Below are 18,885 nucleotides of genomic sequence, written 5' to 3' on the forward strand. Positions count from 1 at the left end.
TCTCTTGGTCTCCCTCTACGATTTTTACCCTCCACGCTGCCCTCCAATACTAAATTGGTGATCCCTTGATGCCTCAGAACATGTCCTACCAACCGATCCCTTCTTCTGGTCAAGTTGTGCCACAAACTTCTCTTCTCCCCAATCCTATTCAATACTTCCTCATTAGTTATGTGATCTACCCATCTAATCTTCAGCATTCTTCTGTAGCACCACATTTCGAAAGCTTCTATTCTCTTCTTGTCCAAACTATTTATCGTCCATGTTTCACTTCCATACATGGCTACACTCCATACGAATACTTTCAGAAATGACTTCCTGACACTTAAATCAATACTGGATGTTAACAAATTTCTTTTCTTCAGAAACGCTTTCCTTGCCATTGCCAGCCTACATTTTATATCCTCTCTACTTCGACCATCATCAGTTATTTTGCTCCCCAAATAGCAAAACTCCTTTACTACTTTAAGTGCCTCATTTCCTAATCTAATTCCCTCAGCATCACCCGACTTAATTAGACTACATTCCATTATCCTTGTTTTGCTTTTGTTGATGTTCATCTTATATCCTCCTTTCAAGACACTGTCCATTCCATTCAACTGCTCTTCCAAGTCCTTTGCTGTCTCTGACAGAATTATAATGTCATCGGCGAACCTCAAAGTTTTTATTTCTTCTCCATGAATTTTAATACCTACTCCGAATTTTTCTTTTGTTTCCTTTACTGCTTGCTCAATATACAGATTGAACAACATCGGGGAGAGGCTACAACCCTGTCTTACTCCCTTCCCAACCACTGCTTCCCTTTCATGTCCCTCGACTCTTATAACTGCCATCTGGTTTCTGTACAAATTGTAAATAGCCTTTCGCTCCCTGTATTTTACCCCTGCCACCTTTAGAATTTTCGCAGTATCCTGGTCAAATCTTATGTTCCTTCTGCACCCGTCTCCCTACCCTATAGCTCCTACCCCTGTGACCATCACTGGTGCATGACATGCCCTATGCACCCTCCTGCCACTACCTCTATCAGCCCTGTAAGTAGCGGAACATATACTATCAGAGGGAGAGCCACCTGTGAAACAATATGTCATATACCAGCTGGTACGTAACACTGTTCAGCCTTTTACGTTGGCGTGACTACTATCAAGTTGTCAGTTAGGATGAATGAGCAGAGGGTGTATACCAGCAACACACAATATCCTGTCGCAGTGCATGCTCTACAACATGACAGTCATGACATCAGTGCCTGTTTCACCACACCTACCATCTCAGAACTCCACAGGTGGGAACTAGCACTGCAACATGTCCTTGTATCTTACCACCCACCTGGCCTTAATCTACATTAATTTCTTCCATCTCAGCATTTCTTCATAGCAACTACTTCTTTCTTCATTCCATTTTAGTTTCCTACATCTTTCATTTTCTAACCAGTCTATTTTTCACCATTCACCTCCCACCTCTGTTATATACAATGCACTTGGCTTATCACTCTTATGAACTCATGCACGATTTTTTAGCAGTAATCTATGTCTTGCATATAACCTTGTCTTGTACCTTAAAAGTTCTTAGGTTTTGAAATCTTGTCCACTGCAGTTCCCAACATCAGTCTTTCCTTCTCATTCCATCTGGTAGGTCTCCCCTGACCTGGGGTTTTGGGTGACTTTTCCAAACTCTTCCCACTTTCCTAAACCTCTCCAGTTTATTTCCCTTCACCCCTCTTCCTTCCCCTTCAACTGATCTCTCGAAAGAAGGAACCACTGACTCCAAAAGCTTGCACAAGAAAAACTTTTCTTATATGTGTATTCTCCTGCCATCACTTGGCAAATAGATTTCTTATCTATCCAATATAACAACTATAAAACATAAGGTTAAAAGCAATAGAATTTCAGGATGTAATTTTAAAACAATGCTTTCTGTCACATGAAAATGTAGACATACTCCAAATTACAAAAGAAAAATTTATTAAGTTACCTGTTTTTTCATCAGGTGGAACCTCAGCATTGGATAAACTCCGAGTAAATGTTCCACGCTTTGTTCCTGACCCATTGCCACCTGGAGCACTACTGTGGTGGGCCATTACACGTTGTACACCTCCACTGCTTCCACCACCGTAGTCACTGCTCCATTGTAAATCCATGTTGTGTTGTGGTGATGAGGAGGAAGACATAGGAAAGGGTGAACTGTTAGCAACACTAGCATCAAGAGTGTGACTATCACTATGTATTAAGCCTTTTCCAGAAGAGTCACAGCAGGTTTTACTGTGTTCTGTTATACTACTACTTTCACACTGACATGATGGTGTGTTGCAACATCCAACAACACAACTATGATCCTTACAACATTTATCAGTATTAACTGTTTCATCCACACCAAGGCCATCAGGTAGCTGTCTGAACTCAATCTGTGGGGTAAGGGAAGAGAAATTCTGCTGGCATATTTGACATGACACTTTTCCTTGTACTTCTGATTCATATTTAATATTTTCCACACTCATTTCCTTATCAACATCTTTGTTATCATCTGTCATAACTGTGGAGCATGAATATCCTGAGCAAGAGTTATCTGCAGCTTTTACTTCACTTTTACTCTTTTCTTTGTGGAGTTTGTGAATTTCATTATTCACATGATAAACATATTCACCTAAGAATGTCACATTTTTACTAGGCGTTCTTTCATAATTTTTTATTTCCAAAGGATGCCATCCTGTTGCCATGTCTTTCATAGATAATGTGTAATCTGAGTATGACCTATCTTCTAGAAATATACTCCTATCTACATTTTTATCTGGCACAGCAATTGTGTACCTTCTTCCTTTCAAAATTGAACTTCTTTGGTTTCTAATACTTTCACGTTGTTGATCGCATGTTTCACAATGGCAGCATTTTAGTACTGAAGTTTCACTGTCAAAAGACAATTGTGTATGCAATCTCCTTGTATTGCCACTGGAGCTTAGCTTCCTTGATGAAATAGGACAGTCTTGCTCAAATGATCCCTGAATTGGAGAGTTATACTCAGCTGTGGGAACAGAATTTTTCCTTCCAATCACTGCCACAGAATTGCGCCTGTCTAAAGTACATCTGGATTTTTCTTTCGGTGAATCTGATGATTTATCAAGAGGAAGCATAGTGGAATTTCTTCTATTGACAACAGCCACAGTATTCCGTCTGATCAGCTGGTTTCTGGAACAGTTTTGGTTTGAAGCAGCTTTGATTGTATTGCAATGTATATCTTGTTCTTCATTATTTCCTGTTAGAACATCACTACAAGTACAAGGACAGTTATTTCCATTACCTCCTGATTCTTCTGCTGTCACCTCATCATTAAACATCCTCCTAGTGTTTTGCCACTGTTTATTTCTGATGTTATTATTGCATGTATCTTTTACTTGGTAGGAACTTAAAACTTCTACTGAGTTACAAGCCTTCAGATTTTCACCAGATGTCCTGTTGCATCCTAATTTCTGCACTTCTGCGACATTGCACATAATTTTATCACATACATTTCTAGCTGAACTGAAGTTACCATTTCTCCATTTTTGCTCAGATGCGACAAAAGACTTTTTGTGTCTAATATCTGTATGTTTTTTTTTAGCCTGAAATGCTACATTTTGTGTTCTGATATTGTTTGACTCCATTTGGGCATTTTTTAGTTTTCTCACATCATTATGGGCAGTTTGCTCAGGAATGTCACAACTTTGGCTATCAAAACTTTGATCAGAACAATGAATTTCTGTTTCAGCTCCACTATACTCACTGTCATATCCATAATAATGGGGATTTGATGACTGTTTAGAATTTGTAATGGACAAATGGTTACCTGCAGGACTACAACTTGCAGTACACTGTCTGGAAGGTGAGGGGTCACCGAGTGAAAAGCTGTGTACTAAAGAACCATGATGACAGTACTCTTGGCTGCTGCTAGAGGTGCAACTAGCTACGGTTAGGCTTCTCTTCAAAGGAGGACGATTTAAGGAGCTACATGAGTTCTTTCTCAGTCCAGGAGAATACACATTTCCAGAATGCATATGGTATGAGCTGCTGCAACAACTACATGCACCTGAGCCACCTGGTGTTAGATCTTGCAACACACTACCAACAAAGGAATCAGAATTGCCTACTTGGTTATGATATGCAGTACATTTACCAGAGGATAAAGAGCTATTAAGTTGTTGTCTGCAACAAAAAGGAATAGTCTGTAATTAAGATACACAACAGTGATTTGCCTAAAATTCTTATACATAGTTATGACAAATGGTATGTGAGTATTCTTTCATTCTTTATTACCTATTACAGAACCAAAAAATATCAAAAGGAAATAATACCATGCAGCTCATAATGAGAAACCTGTACTACATTTAAGTATTTAAATAATAACGCTTACACCAAAGACTAAAAATATATTTCAAAATTGTAAGAACGTGTGTCATTTATGAGACCAGTGACTCTGAACAAACTAAAACTATTTTCAGAGTAATGAAAGATAATTCTGAATAGCTTGCAATGTGTATTAAAAGTGGTTTTAAATTTGAAGCAATTAGTAATATATACAACCAACAACTACCTCACCAAAAGTTTTGGTCAATATCACTCATGTGTTCATAAATTTTAGCCAGTGAAGTCAAGAACACTTTAATCAAACATGCAACTTAGTTTGTGTTACTTTCTAGGGCTATTCAGACTGGAACTAGAAGGTAAATTGTCAATGAGACACAATATTTTAAGAGTTTGATCAACAAATGAGCTGGATGAGTGTTTCTCAAAGTTATCCACTAAGTCAGCTTACATTCCCATGAAAAATATTACTCTGTTTTCCACAAAGTAGGAAAAAATTTCAAAAGACATGACTAGTTTGAAAAAATCACAAGACAATTGGAATGAAAGCTGTTACATGTTGTTATAACAGTGCTTCTGTACAGAACTTCCAAATGCAAACCAGAATTGCTGAAATCTGCTACTGTTACCTGCACACGGAATACAACTTAAATTTGAGACCATGACAAAATTTGGATCTGTGAGGCTGTGACAAGGCAGCTTTTCTAGCCAGCTTATCATACAACAATGAGGGAATGTATCTGACAGGCCAGATACAGGTAATGACTAGCTGGCTGAATGTTCCCTAGCATGACATTCACATTCTATGACAGCAATTTCTAACCATATAATTTTATTGTCGTATCTGCTCACTTGAACTAGTATAAAGTTCACAGGTTTAAACCCAGATGAGTTCATCAAAATGGCGCAATGATGCTACGTATGAGTTTTTTTCGAAGAGAGTCACTCCCGTTATCTTCTGTTGAAATAATTCTTGGTTTGAGACTGTAGTTGACATTATTAGTATGCTAATATTCCTTTTTTTTTAATATTAAATGAATCAAAGACAGAAGGCAATATTACCACATGTTATCCCAAAATTTCTCAGGTAATTACAATTTCTGCAACAATATGTGATAATACTGCAGGATGTATCAGTTAAGTTTTTGATGATGTTTGACTGTAAAAATAGTCTCAAGAACCAGAAAACCAATTCTGGAGACTATAACAAAAGTTTCATTACAAAATTACAAAAATACAACTGCCCTATGTTAATACCGAAAAGCGGGAATGGAAAAATGGCACTTGGTAATAAGCAAACTGCCAAAAATGAGGCAGAAACATTCAATAAACTTTTGGACTATGGAAAAAACAAGAAAATTTCAAAATTTGTAAAATCACTTCAGTAAAGACCAACCCAGAACACATAAATTCGTCAACATCTCATAAGCTGGAAGTAGCACACACAGAGGCGAAAAACTATAAGGCATGCAAAGTAGATGAATATTTTGCAGAAATGGGGATATAATCCGACCACACAAGTTTGACCTACCTAAGCATGGCTCCATCATAAATTTGAATAACAGAAAAAGACCTTGCACCCTGGACCATGGCTACACTTTACCCACTCTGCATCTATACACATACACTGCAGGCCTCTGTACGGTGAGTGGTCGAGGGTGCTCTGTACCCCTACTAGTCATTTCCTTTCCTGTTCCACTTGCTACCAGAGTGAGGACAAAATGACTGTCCATATGCCACTGAATTAACCCTAATTTCTGTTGGCAGTATTAGAATTGTTCTGGCATTAGCTTCAAATGCCAGTTCTCTAAATTTTCTCAATAGCACTCCTAGAAAACAATGTTGTCTTCCCTCCAAGGATTCCCATTTGAGTTCAGAAAGTATCTCTGTAATACTCAAGTGTTATTCAAACCTACAGGTAACAAACCTAGCAGGTTTCCTTCTCACATTTTCTCGCAGGCTTCGCAACATGTTCCAATAGTACAACTGATTAACAGCTTGTCCCTGTGGCATGAATTGAAGATGAACTACCTTCAAAGTCAATGATAACTATCAGGATAGCTTTGACATTCAACCTGACCTGATGAGCTTTTTTTGGTCTCGGTGAACTTTTCCCAACCCATTGTGTAAATTGAACTTAGGTATCAACATCATAACCAGAGACCCACATCTCACCACATTATGATTCTCTTAAGGAACATCTTGTTCTCATTTGTGCAATCCAGAAGCTCTTCACAGTTTGTAAGGTAAGGTCTTTCTGGTCTTGACTCATGAGCTGTAGGATGAACTTGGTGGCAATACGATGCACTCCAAGGAACTGTGTCAGGATCTCATGACACGTGATCCAACTAAAATGTTATAGTCCTCTTCAATCTCTCAGAGTCAGTCTTCAATTGGCATTGACAAAGGGCTTCCTGAATGAAGATCATCTTTAACTTCCATCCAGCCATTTTTATACCATGTGAACCATTCGTAACACCAAGTATGAGGAGGAGATTAGTGTTTAACATCCCGTCGACAACGAGGTCATTAGAGACGGAGCGCAAGCTCGGGTGAGGAAAGGATGGGGAAGGAAATCGGCCGTGCCCTTTCAAAGGAACCATCCCGGCATTTGCCTGAAGCGATTTAGGGAAATCACAGAAAATCTAAATCAGGATGGCCGGAGACGGGATTGAACCGTTGTCCTCCAGAATCCGAATCCAGTGTGCTAACCACTGCGCTACCTCGCTCGGTACCAAGTATGGGTTATGTGCTCATCACCGTAGGGTTCCCACATCATTTGGTGTGTGTGTCTCTCTAGAGGTTTTCTTGAGTTTCATGTAAAATTTAATGCAGACACATTGCTCCTCTATCTCTGCCATCTCGAAATTCACAAACTGTGTGACACAATGCTCTACTCAATACAGCCTTGAATGATAACTAACAGACATACAACAATGAAACTTTCAGCAATTACACATAACCTCAGCCATGTGCAGGGATGCCAACCACATTTTGCTCCAACACACCATTGGTGCAAAATTATGAATGTTCAAGAATTTTTTCAACAGACCTCGTATATCTTGTAAAAAAAGGGCAAGCTTCATTTCCAAGTGAGGCTTTCTAAAACCATGCTGATTCGAGGATATAAGCAATTTGGTCTCTCGGATATTTATTACACTCAAACTCAGAATATGTTCTAGACTCTGCCAGCAAAATTGATATTAAGGATATTAGTCTGTAATATTGCAAGTCTGTTCTTTTATCTTCCTGCATTTTTTTTCAGTCATTTGGGGCTTTTTGCTGGGCAAGATATTCATGGTGAATGCAAACTAAGTAAAATAGCAAATTAGGAGAATTTCTGAATGACAACTCCTTCTACTCAGTAGATGAATTTTTGGATATGAAATAGTAACTGGAAAAAAACATTAACTGTTTTGTGTAAAGAAAACTTATGTTAAAGTGACACGTTCCACATCATTACGGAATGTCTTATTCATGATCTATGGAACAAGGATTAATGTATCTGTATATGTATGTATAGGGGCTAATGCTGTAAAGTACTCTTTGTTAAACCAAACAGGGATTCCATCCACCTCTGGTAACTGATTTGCATTCAACTCTTTCAGCTGTTTCTCTGTGCCAGGTATGCTTATTACTACGTCACCTGTACAGGACTGTGTAGATGGTCAAATGATGTTTATACGATTCTCCCACATGAAAAATTTATTAAATGCAAAATTTAAAACTTCAACTTTGATTTTGCTATTTTCTACTGCCACATCAGGCTGGTCAAAGAGTGATTGGGTGGAATCTGTAGACCTACTTAGCAATTTGGCCAGATCTTTTGCTAAGGTATGATATAGGTAGTTGTTGTACACTTCAAACACAGATCTTTTCACAGATGCAAGAATTTCTATTAACCTTGCCTATCATTCTTTGCACATTCTCTTTTGAATTGACAGTACAACATCATTTACTTCCTCATCATATTCTGAATTTGACTGTTAAACTATGGTGGGTCTTTTCTGTCCTTAATCCATTTACTGGGCACATACTTGTTCAGTGCATGATTTATGATATGTTTAACCTTTGCCCGTAATTGCTCTATGTCCATCGTACTGGAACCAAATGATTTCAATTCAACCTCTAAGTGAGATACTGACAACTGCTTAGCTCTTCTTTCTAGCAGAAATACTCTACTAGTCTTCTTGATTTATTTATTGATTTTGTAAGCATGGTCACTACAATGACATCATGATCACTAATCCCCATCTCAATGCTGATGCCATTATAAGGTCCAGACTGTTGGTAGCTACAAGGTCTAACAGAAAAAAGTAGATAAGAATAATGCAAATAATTACCGAGGTATGTTTCTCTTGGACTGTACATACAAGATTTTCTCAGAATATTATATGGTATGTTTAAAAAACAACTAGAGCATGAACTATACGAATACCAGTGAAGCTTCAGACACTGGAGAAGCTGTGAGTCATCACTTTAAAATTGGTCATAGCATATTACAGGAAATAAAAGAAGCCTCTAACCTTTGTAGATTTTAAGAAGGTATACCGGTGCCCATTGACCTTAAATATTTAAAATCTTGGAGCAATTGTGCAATCCACCCAAAATCAGTTAAATTGCTAGGATTCATCTTAATCAACACAAAATCTAAAGATAAATTCAGAGAAGAATTTTATCTGCCAGCCCCCATAAAAAGAGGTTCAAGGCAGTGAAATTGACTGTCACCATTGCTGTTCAACAGAAAAAACAGAAATGATTTTAAGTGACCCACCACTTATAAGCAAAAGGGCAATGAAAGAACAGAAAAGTAAAAACACAAAGAAATTTACATATGTACAAGAAATCAGAAAATACAACCTTTAAAAAAAGATGACATGACAAAATAAAGAAGCTGATAAACGCATAATACTTCAGCAATAAATACGTATGAAGGCTCAGGGGAAAAACACCAGATAAGTCAATTTTTATGACAATCAAGGAAAAGCTATTTTAATTTTTGAAATGCTAAAACATCGATATATTAGCAGGCGCAATAATTTTTATTTCATAAAGTAAACATTTGGGGTGTATAAAAAGTGGAAATAGCATTATTGGCATCCAGTGTGTTCCCAGAATGAGGTAATTTCCCAAAATGCAATCAAACATCACTCTGTAATGGAAAAGAAACAGGTAAGTCAAGCAAAGCAGACACAATATTCCCACAATAATTGTGACTAAGTGAATTTCTGATTGTGATAACACAGCAGTATCCTCACATAACATATATTTTGCTATGGAGCAGCTGATTGAAGAACTTCAAGAGGCTTTTGGAAATCTTTATCTTTTAGCCTGGAAATTGGAAGGAAATCTAGAATAAAGAAGGGAATTGTCTGAGTTGCATTACACCAAACACACAATAAGTGCAAAACTATTGTGCTCTAGACAAGTAAGGAATTCTGAAATTAATCACATCATTATGAGCAGATACGAGCAGTTCAAAATGCCCGTCCATTGGATGACATTGTCCTGCAGCAAGAACATGGATGTTGAAAGAATACATAGAAAAATGCCACCACTTTAAGAAATGCCATTGGTTGTCATATTTGGCAAGGATATATTTTTTGCTAGGGTTATTTTTGTTTTTGTTTGCCTCTAATTTGACACTCCTTTTAACATGAGAAAATGCTTGAGCCTTTTTCTTATAAAGAATGTTCATTGTCATTAACTGATGAGTCTGTGACTTATCTTTCTCTGTTGTTAAAGTTTTCTTCATGTTGTTAATGCTTCCCACTCAGCATCAGTGTCTGCATGATGATATCGAAACAAAATAGTGAATTTTGTGTTGGATATCATTCAGTTATTTGTCATATGATACAGATAAGTCAGGAGTAATTTCATTAAAAAGACTGTACATTTTCTTTATATTTAGATTTTCAGGTAAGCTGGTTTTCTTCAAGTGTTTGAGGCTGTAGTAGATCTAATGACTTCTGAAACTTGTTATGTGATTCTCAATGAAAGTCGCGGTGATCTTCTCAGGTTTCCTGTGTTTTGTAGAATGCTTAACCCTCTTACCCAAAGGTACACATCATCCTGTTCTCAGACTTTTCTGCGGATCTTTGCTTATTTATTTTTTTATTTCATGTTCGCTATGCTCTCTTGCGGCTGGATGAGTCACCACTCACTTAACTGTTTCTTTCCCCTGAAAAACTGACTTACCTGGTTATTTCACCTTACAGTAAAACTTTGACTGTTAATATCTCTGGACTCACTGGATATTTTTTCCAAGTTTTAGCCTCTCAACAGAAGGGTATGATCAGTTTGAATCAAGCTGTAGCAATAACTCAGTTTCAGAAAAAAAGACTTATCATACTTGGTTCTTCCTCCAACCCTTCATATAACAAAAGCATCTTAACAGGCAGAAAATTAAAACAATACAAAACAGTTACCCAAGTGCAACCATTTTCAAAACATCTAACACTCCAGAAATAGACAGATTACCCACGATAGAATGAAGAAAATCAGAGCACAGATAAACAAAAAATTCCAACAAAACAGACAATGGAGACTGTTTGCTAATCAAACACAGAGCAAGGGAATGGAGCCAGTAATGAGCGCAACAGGAAGAAACACATTTTGTTCTTTGATGATATAATCATGATATAAGACAACAGAATAATCAGGAGAGTAACAGAGATAAATGAAACAGTATGAGTACCATTAGATCATTTACGGAAATCAAGAAAAATATGAAGGAACTACAAAGTACAATAGAAAATTTAAAACTGAAAACATTCCTAAATCAACAATATTCAAATACAAACAAACCAGACTACAAACTAAGACCAACAAACAAATAATATGCATGGTAATTTCAGATGAAGAAAGAAAGTTAAGTTCAGAGAGAATAAAGAAGTACTGGGGCAACAGGAAAATGAAAACCCCTTTTTATGAAATTGACATAAGTGGTCTCATGAGACACATAAACTGTTAATAAATGAGAAAATAAATACAAATAATGAAATTAAGAATGATTCTACTTAAGTAATTACTAAACAATAGCATATAAATGTTCACTTTCTCAGAAGCACTTTCCTGCCTGTATGAGTAAACATGTAGATGAGAATCAAATAACTCCAATGACATGTGTATTATCTGACATCGTAGGAATGTGCTCTCTACAGTTCCAAATTTAATTATTTCTTGTCCACTACTCTACACTACAATGGAAGGTGTATTATAACCCATCTTGATAATGGGAAAAATGCAAGTGGAGGAACATGTTGATGGGTCTCCTCCAAAACTTATAGTGTAACAATAAAAACTGGAGTACTAATTTAGATGCATTGCTCAAAACAATGTAAAAAAATGTTGAAGCCATAGAAGTCTTCAGCAATACAGATTTCATATTGATACTTCTTAGTCATACATATACCAATTTAGATGGCAGCTTTCATATTATAGATTTATAAATTATTTATAATTTAACACTTCCATATTTTTATAATTTGACTTAAAACACCAGTGATAATGTCCTCGTTTGTTTCTTCTGGAAACTAAAGACTGATAAGATCTCATGAGATATACTAGATACACAAAATTTCTGCACATTAAACTATTGGGAAACATATCTGTGTTCTTCCTTAAGAACTCTTTCAATAAATCCTCCTCTAACCCGTACCAGAACTCTTTGGACAGTACATTTGTTCAGGGAAATAATTAGATCTCCAGTGGTGTAAAGTTATTACTAATGATAATAAACTTTTCAGTTGAAAGAATTCATCTGTTATTAAAGAATGCATACTGAAAGATTCCCCCCCTCCCCGCTTCTTCTAGAAGAGCCATACAACAATTGAAATGCTTCTTTACAGTGGCTCCCAGATCATCATTTGTAACCTGAGATTGAGGGGTTCATTATGGACATTTAGGACTGATGGCCAGGGAACTATAAGAAGCGTCTCACAAACAAAGGAGACGACGTGCAGGGAATGTGAGTCACCAGGAGAATCAGCTGAACATATGATTGCTGGTTCCTCTGCAGTTTTAGAAATCATGCAACTCAACAGACATAATCAGTCTGCAAAATTAATACATGACAAACTACATACTAAATATGGATTACTGTGAAAGGACACACCACTATATTACAAACATATTTCTATTTCTATATTGGAATCCAAAGAATTCCTGTTACACTGGATTCAACCTTGATTGACTGATAAGATCATTGACTGCAACAGATCACATACAGACTGGCAAAATCAATAAGACTTGTATAGCTATTAAGAAGAATACAGATGTCTGAAAAGTGAGATTGACAGGGAGTTTAACATGGCAGGGTGAGAATGGCTGTACAAGAAATGCACAGATATAGAAGCATGCATAACTAGGGCAGATGGGGAACCTTTGAAGAGGCAGCTGTATGGTGGCTAACTAATGCTGGGTGGAGAAAGGAAGACTAAAAGGTAAACGTAATATATGGAATGGATACAAAAAGGAAATTATCTTGAAGGAAATATTACAGAAAGGGAAGAGAAGTAGATGAAGATGAGCTAGGAAAGACAGTTCTGCAAGAAGAATTTGACAGAGCACAAAGCACTAAGTTGAAAGAATGCTTCTGGAGTTGACATTTCCTCAGAACTACTGAAATCCTGGAGAAAGCCAGTCATGACAAAATTATGCCACATGGTGAGCAAGATATATAAGACAGACAAAATACCCTTGGCTTTAGCTGCATAGATAGAGAAATACTACCCATTAATGATCTAAAAATTTGTGCCAAGACTGGGACATGAACCCAAATTACCTACTTATCACGAGTGGTCTCCTGAATCACTTCAACTATCTGTGTACGCTTTCTGCACCAACCCAAACTTCCATATATATCTCAGTGTCTACATCCTTACATCAAAGTCCACTACATTCATACCCTAATACTTGTATCATTACTGAGATTTCCTCAACAGGGAAAATGATACTACGAGGAACCAAGACCAATGTTGTTATCCTCATCTTTCCACCTAGGCTTCTAATACTTAGTTGCATGTCTGAAAGAACAGACACTGTTGACACTCCACAGCTCTACAAGATACTTTGTTATATATTAGCTAGTTGTGAATCATCATCTGTATGGGTATAGGTATACTACCCATTAGTGATGATAACAATATTGGTCTCGATTCCTCACAGTCTCATTCCCCCTGTTGTAAGAACACAGGTAAAGTTATGGGATGAATATAATGGACTATGACATAAGAATGAAGAAAGTTCAGTCATTGTGGAGTGAGTGCATGGGTAGAAAAGTGGTTAAGGTGACTGCTCGGAATAAGCAGGAAATTCAGGTTTGAGTCTCAGTTTGGCACAAATTTTTTTATGCCACTAATGGGTAGTATACCTGTGCCTATACAGCTGATGCCAAGGAATTTGCAGTCAGAGAATATATTTTGAAGTATTTTCTACAGCTGTGGGTCATCAATGATGTCTGTTTAAAGACAACCTAGCATTTTATTGCATTTGTAGATTTACAGAAAGCTTTTGACAATGCTAACTGGAATAAACTATATGAGATTCTGAACGTATCAGTGATAAAATTCTGGAAGTGAAAGTTTATTTACAACAAACCAGGCTGCAGTTGTAAGAGCTGACAAACATGAAATGGACACGGTGGTCAAGAAGGTAGTGAGACACAGCTGTAGTCTATCCTCAATGTTATTCAATCTGTACTCTGAACAAGTAGTAAAGAAAGACCAGGAGAAATTTGAAAAGGAAATTAAAATTCAGGGAGAAGTTATAAAAACTTTGATGTTCCCTGATTTTCTGATGATGCTATAATTCAATGTAACTGTTTGATAGGATTCATGCAGGGTGATCAGGATGGCCAAATCATTCGCCAAATTGTCCAGAATGCTCTCTAACCCAACCCCAAACAATTTTGGCCCAGTGAATCACACATTGTAATCAATAAAAACATCATTGTTATTTGGGAACATGAAGTTCACGAATGGCTGTCTACACTCTCCAAGTAGCCGAACATAACCATTTCCAGTCAATGATCAGATCAGTTGGACCAGAGGACCCAGGCTATTCCATGTAAACACAGCCCCTACCATTATGGAGCCACCACTGGCTAGCACACTGCCTTCTTGGCAACTTGGATCCATGACTTTGTGGGGTCTGCACCATACTCAAACCCTACCATCAGTCCTTACCAACTGAAATCAAGACTAATCGGACCAGGCAATGGTTTTCCACTTGTCTAGGATCTAACTGATACAGTCATGAGCCCAGGAGAGGCACAGCTGTTAGCAAAGGATCTCGCATTGGTCATCTGCTGCGCCCATTAACACCAAGTTTTGCTACATTGTCCGAATGGATAAGTTCATTGTATGTCCCACATTGATTTCTGCTGTTATTTCATGCAGTGTGTCTTGTCTGCTAACACTGACAACTCTACACAAATGCTGCTGCTCTTGATTGTTAAGTGAAAGCCATTGGCCACTGTGTTGTCTGTGGTGAGATGTAATTACTGTGATTTCGTAATCTCAACACACTCTTGACACTGTGGGTCTTGGAATATTGAATTCCCTAAGATTTCCAAAATGGAATGTTTCATGCATTAGGTCCAACTACCATTCACCATTCAAAATCTGTTAATTCCTGTTGTGCAGCTATAGTCACACTGGAAAACTTTTCATATAAATCACTTGAGTACAAATTACAGCATTGCCAATGCACTGCCCTTTTATACCTTGTGTACGCGATACTATCGCCATCTGTATATAGGCATATGCTGTCCCATGACTTGTCACACCACCATCTGTATATAGGCATATGCTGTCCCATGACTTGTCACCTCAGTGTAATGAGGAGGTATTGTATGGAATTGGGGGAAAACATTATGGTAAAGTGTGATCAAATAAATTGACTGATTAATAGAGCACTTCCTTAGGCATGAATAAATCATCAGTTTGGTAATGGAGGGAAGTGTGCGGGTGGGTGGGTGGGGGTGGAGGGTGGCAAAAATTGAGGAGGTACAACAAGGGCTGAATAAAGTAAGTAGGTTCAAATTGCAGTAGTGTGCAGTAGCTATTTGGTGATGAAGAGGTTTGTACAGGATACAGTTGTATGGAGAGATGCATCAAACCAGTCTTATTACAAAATTTGTCAGAAAATTATGTACATGCATTGGTTCACCTTGTCAGTAATCTATTGAGAGATTTTAGAAATTGTAGTTAAGGTGCTGACAACAACAGAAGTAGACCAGTATAATATAGAAGTACAGGCAATATTTTAGACACCTCATACTGCACAAAGTTGTTGAAAACACATTCAAAAAGAGAGAAAAGGGACCAATAAAAAAATGGAAACAGCTACCATAAATCTAGAAAGCACTGCAATAAAGACAAATAAATTAAATTTTATGAAACAATAGCCACATTCACAACCCATATAGTACTGAAACACAGAATGTTGGGGATGTATAAGACCAGACTGCATAAGAAATGGCAGAATCCAGGAAGAACTGAACATTTTAAGCCAGAATAATATGAGCAAAGACTAGAAACAATGATAACACTGGCTCAAAGACTATTTACATTTACATTTACATTTATACTCCACAAGCCACCCAATGGTGTGTGACGGAGGGCACTTTACGTGCCACTGTCATTACCTCCCTTTCCTGTTCCAGTCGCGTATGGTTCGCGGGAAGAACGACTGTCTGAAAGCCTCCGTGCGCTCTAATCTCTCTAATTTTACATTCGTGATCTCCTCGGGAGGTATAAGTAGGGGGAAGCAATATATTCAATACCTCATCCAGAAACGCACCCTCTCGAAACCTGGCGAGCAATCTACACCGCGATGCAGAGAGCCTCTCTTGCAGAGTCTGCCACTTGAGTTTATTAAACATCTCCGTAACGCTATCACGGTTACCAAATAACCCTGTGACGAAACGCACTGCTCTTCTTTGGATCTTCTCTATCTCCTCCGTCAAACCAATCTGGTACGGATCCCACACTGATGAGCAATACTCAAGTATAGGTCGAACGAGTGTTTTGTAAGCCACCTCCTTTGTTGATGGACTACATTTTCTAAGCACTCTCCCAATGAATCTCATCCTGGTACCCGCCTTACCAACAATTAATTTTATATGATCATTCCACTTCAAATCGTTCCGCACGCATACTCCCAGATATTTTACAGAAGTAACTGCTACCAGTGTTTGTTCCGCTATCATATAATCATACAATAAAGGATCCTTCTTTCTATGTATTCGCAATACATTACATTTGTCTATGTTAAGGGACAGTTGCCACTCCCTGCACCAAGTGCCTATCTGCTGCAGATCTTCCTGCATTTCGCTACAATTTTCTAATGCTGCAACTTCTCTGTATACTACAGCATCATCCGCGAAAAGCCGCATGGAACTTCCGACACTATCTACTAGGTCATTTATGTATATTGTGAAAAGCAATGGTCCCATAACACTCCCCTATGGCATGCCAGAGGTTACTTTAACGTCTGTAGACGTCTCTCCATTGATAACAACATGCTGCGTTCTGTTTGCTAAAAACTCTTCAATCCAGCCACACAGCTGGTCTGATATTCCATAGGCTCTTACTTTGTTTATCAGGCAACAGTGCGGAACTGTATCGAACGCCTACCGAAAGTCAAGAAAAATAGCATCTACCTGGGAGCCTGTATCTAATATTTTCTGGGTCTCATGAACAGATAAAGCGAGTTGGGTCTCACACGATCGCTGTTTCCGGAATCCATGTTGATTCCTACATAGTAGATTCTGGGTTTCCAAAAACGACATGATACTCGAGCAAAAAAAATGTTCTAAAATTCTACAACAGATCGACGTCAGAGACATAGATCTATAGTTTTGCGCATCTGCTTGACGACCCATCTTGAAGACTGGGACCACCTGTGCTCTTTTCCAATCATTTGGAACCCTCCGTTCCTCTAGAGACTTGCGGTACATGGCTGTTAGAAGGGGGGCAAGTTCTTTCGCGTACTCTGTGTAGAATCGAATTGGTATCCCGTCAGGTCCAGTGGACTTTCCTCTATTGAGTGATTCCAATTGCTTTTCTATTCCTTGGACACTTATTTCGATGTCAGCCATTTTTTCGTTTGTGCGAGGATTTAGAGAAGGAACTGCAGTGCGGTCTTCCTCTGTGAAACAGCTTTGGAAAAAGGTGTTTAGTATTTCAGCTTTACGCGTGTCATCCTCTGTTTCAATGCCATCATCATCCCGGAGTGTCTGGATATGCTGTTTCGAGCAACTTACTGATTTAACATAAGACCAGAACTTCCTAGGATTTTCTGTCAAGTCGGTACATAGAATTTTACTTTCGAATTCACTGAACGCTTCATGCATAGCCCTCCTTACGCTAACTTTGACATCGTTTAGCTTCTGTTTGTCTGAGAGGTTTTGGCTGCGTTTAAACTTGGAGTGAAGCTCTTTTTGCTTTCAGAGTAGTTTCCTAACTTTGTTGTTGTACCACGGTGGGTTTTTCCCGTCCCTCACAGTTTTACTCGGCACGTACCTGTCTAAAACGCATTTTACGATTGCCTTGAACTTTTTCCATAAACACTCTACATTGTCAGTGTTGGAACAGAAATTTTCATTTTGATCTGTTAGGTAGTCTGAAATCTGCCTTCTATTACTCTTGCTAAACAGATAAACCTCCCTCCCTTTTTTTATATTCCTACTAACTTCCATATTCAGGGATGCTGCAACAGCCTTATGATCACTGATTCCCTGTTCTGTACATACAGAGTCGAAAAGTTTGGGTCTGTTTGTTATCAGTAGGTCCAAGATGTTATCTCCACGAGTCGGTTCTCTGTTTAATTGCTCGAGGTAATTTTCGGATAGTGCACTCAGTATAATGTCACTCGATGCTCTGTCCCTACCACCCATCCTAAACTAAACAAACAGAACAGTGTGACTGGGAAAAAAAAGACTGGCTGATAGAACAGGTACCTAACCCATCATGAGATTGCAAGTAAGTAATTTAAGTCTCAAAAGACACTACTTAAGCAGCACTACATTGTGCTTTAAAAGTAACAGTGGGGCCATGACAATACAAGCTTTAGCAATTTCCATTATTAGTAAAATAACGCATCAGTAGCACTTGTAGCACTTCTGAATCATCTGTTGTCTAGCTAGACAGTAGCTGGTAGTCTGGCCTCAGTTGCCAGCTGTGTGTGTGTGTGTGTGTGTGTGTGTGTGTGTGTGTGTGTGTGTGCATCTGTCATCTCCTTTTGATGAAGGCCTTGTTGGCTGAAAGCTTATTTTGTGACAGTCTTCCTGTTGTGCCTATCAGCAACTCAGCATCTCCACTATATGGTGAGTAGCAACTATCCTTTCTATAATATTGTAGACAGTAGCATTTATGCTTTTTAGTGTATAATATAGTAACCTGGAACCACCAACATGCTATGATTACACTTCTATCCCCCCTTCTAATTTTTCTTGTCTAAGTAGTGCATATACACAAGAAGGGAGAAAAAAAGAAAAAATAAATTAGTACACTTGGAAAGAAAATGGCGATTTTGATGCAACGATCATATATGC

At 38.1% G+C, this 18,885-nt stretch overlaps 1 protein-coding gene across 1 annotated transcript in view; it reads right to left on the reverse strand.

Annotated features, from left to right (window-relative positions):
- LOC126457260 (regulating synaptic membrane exocytosis protein 2) overlaps positions 1-18,885 on the reverse strand; it is a 1,246,504-nt gene that overhangs the window by 450,131 nt on the left and 777,488 nt on the right. The window contains exon 18 of the mRNA XM_050093425.1: positions 1,966-2,111. Coding sequence (XP_049949382.1) covers positions 1,966-2,111 — 146 coding nt within the window. The remainder of the gene's footprint in view (positions 1-1,965; positions 2,112-18,885) is intronic.

Source organism: Schistocerca serialis, chromosome 2 (assembly GCF_023864345.2).
Source record: "Schistocerca serialis cubense isolate TAMUIC-IGC-003099 chromosome 2, iqSchSeri2.2, whole genome shotgun sequence".
Classification (NCBI taxonomy): Eukaryota; Metazoa; Arthropoda; class Insecta; order Orthoptera; family Acrididae; genus Schistocerca; species Schistocerca serialis.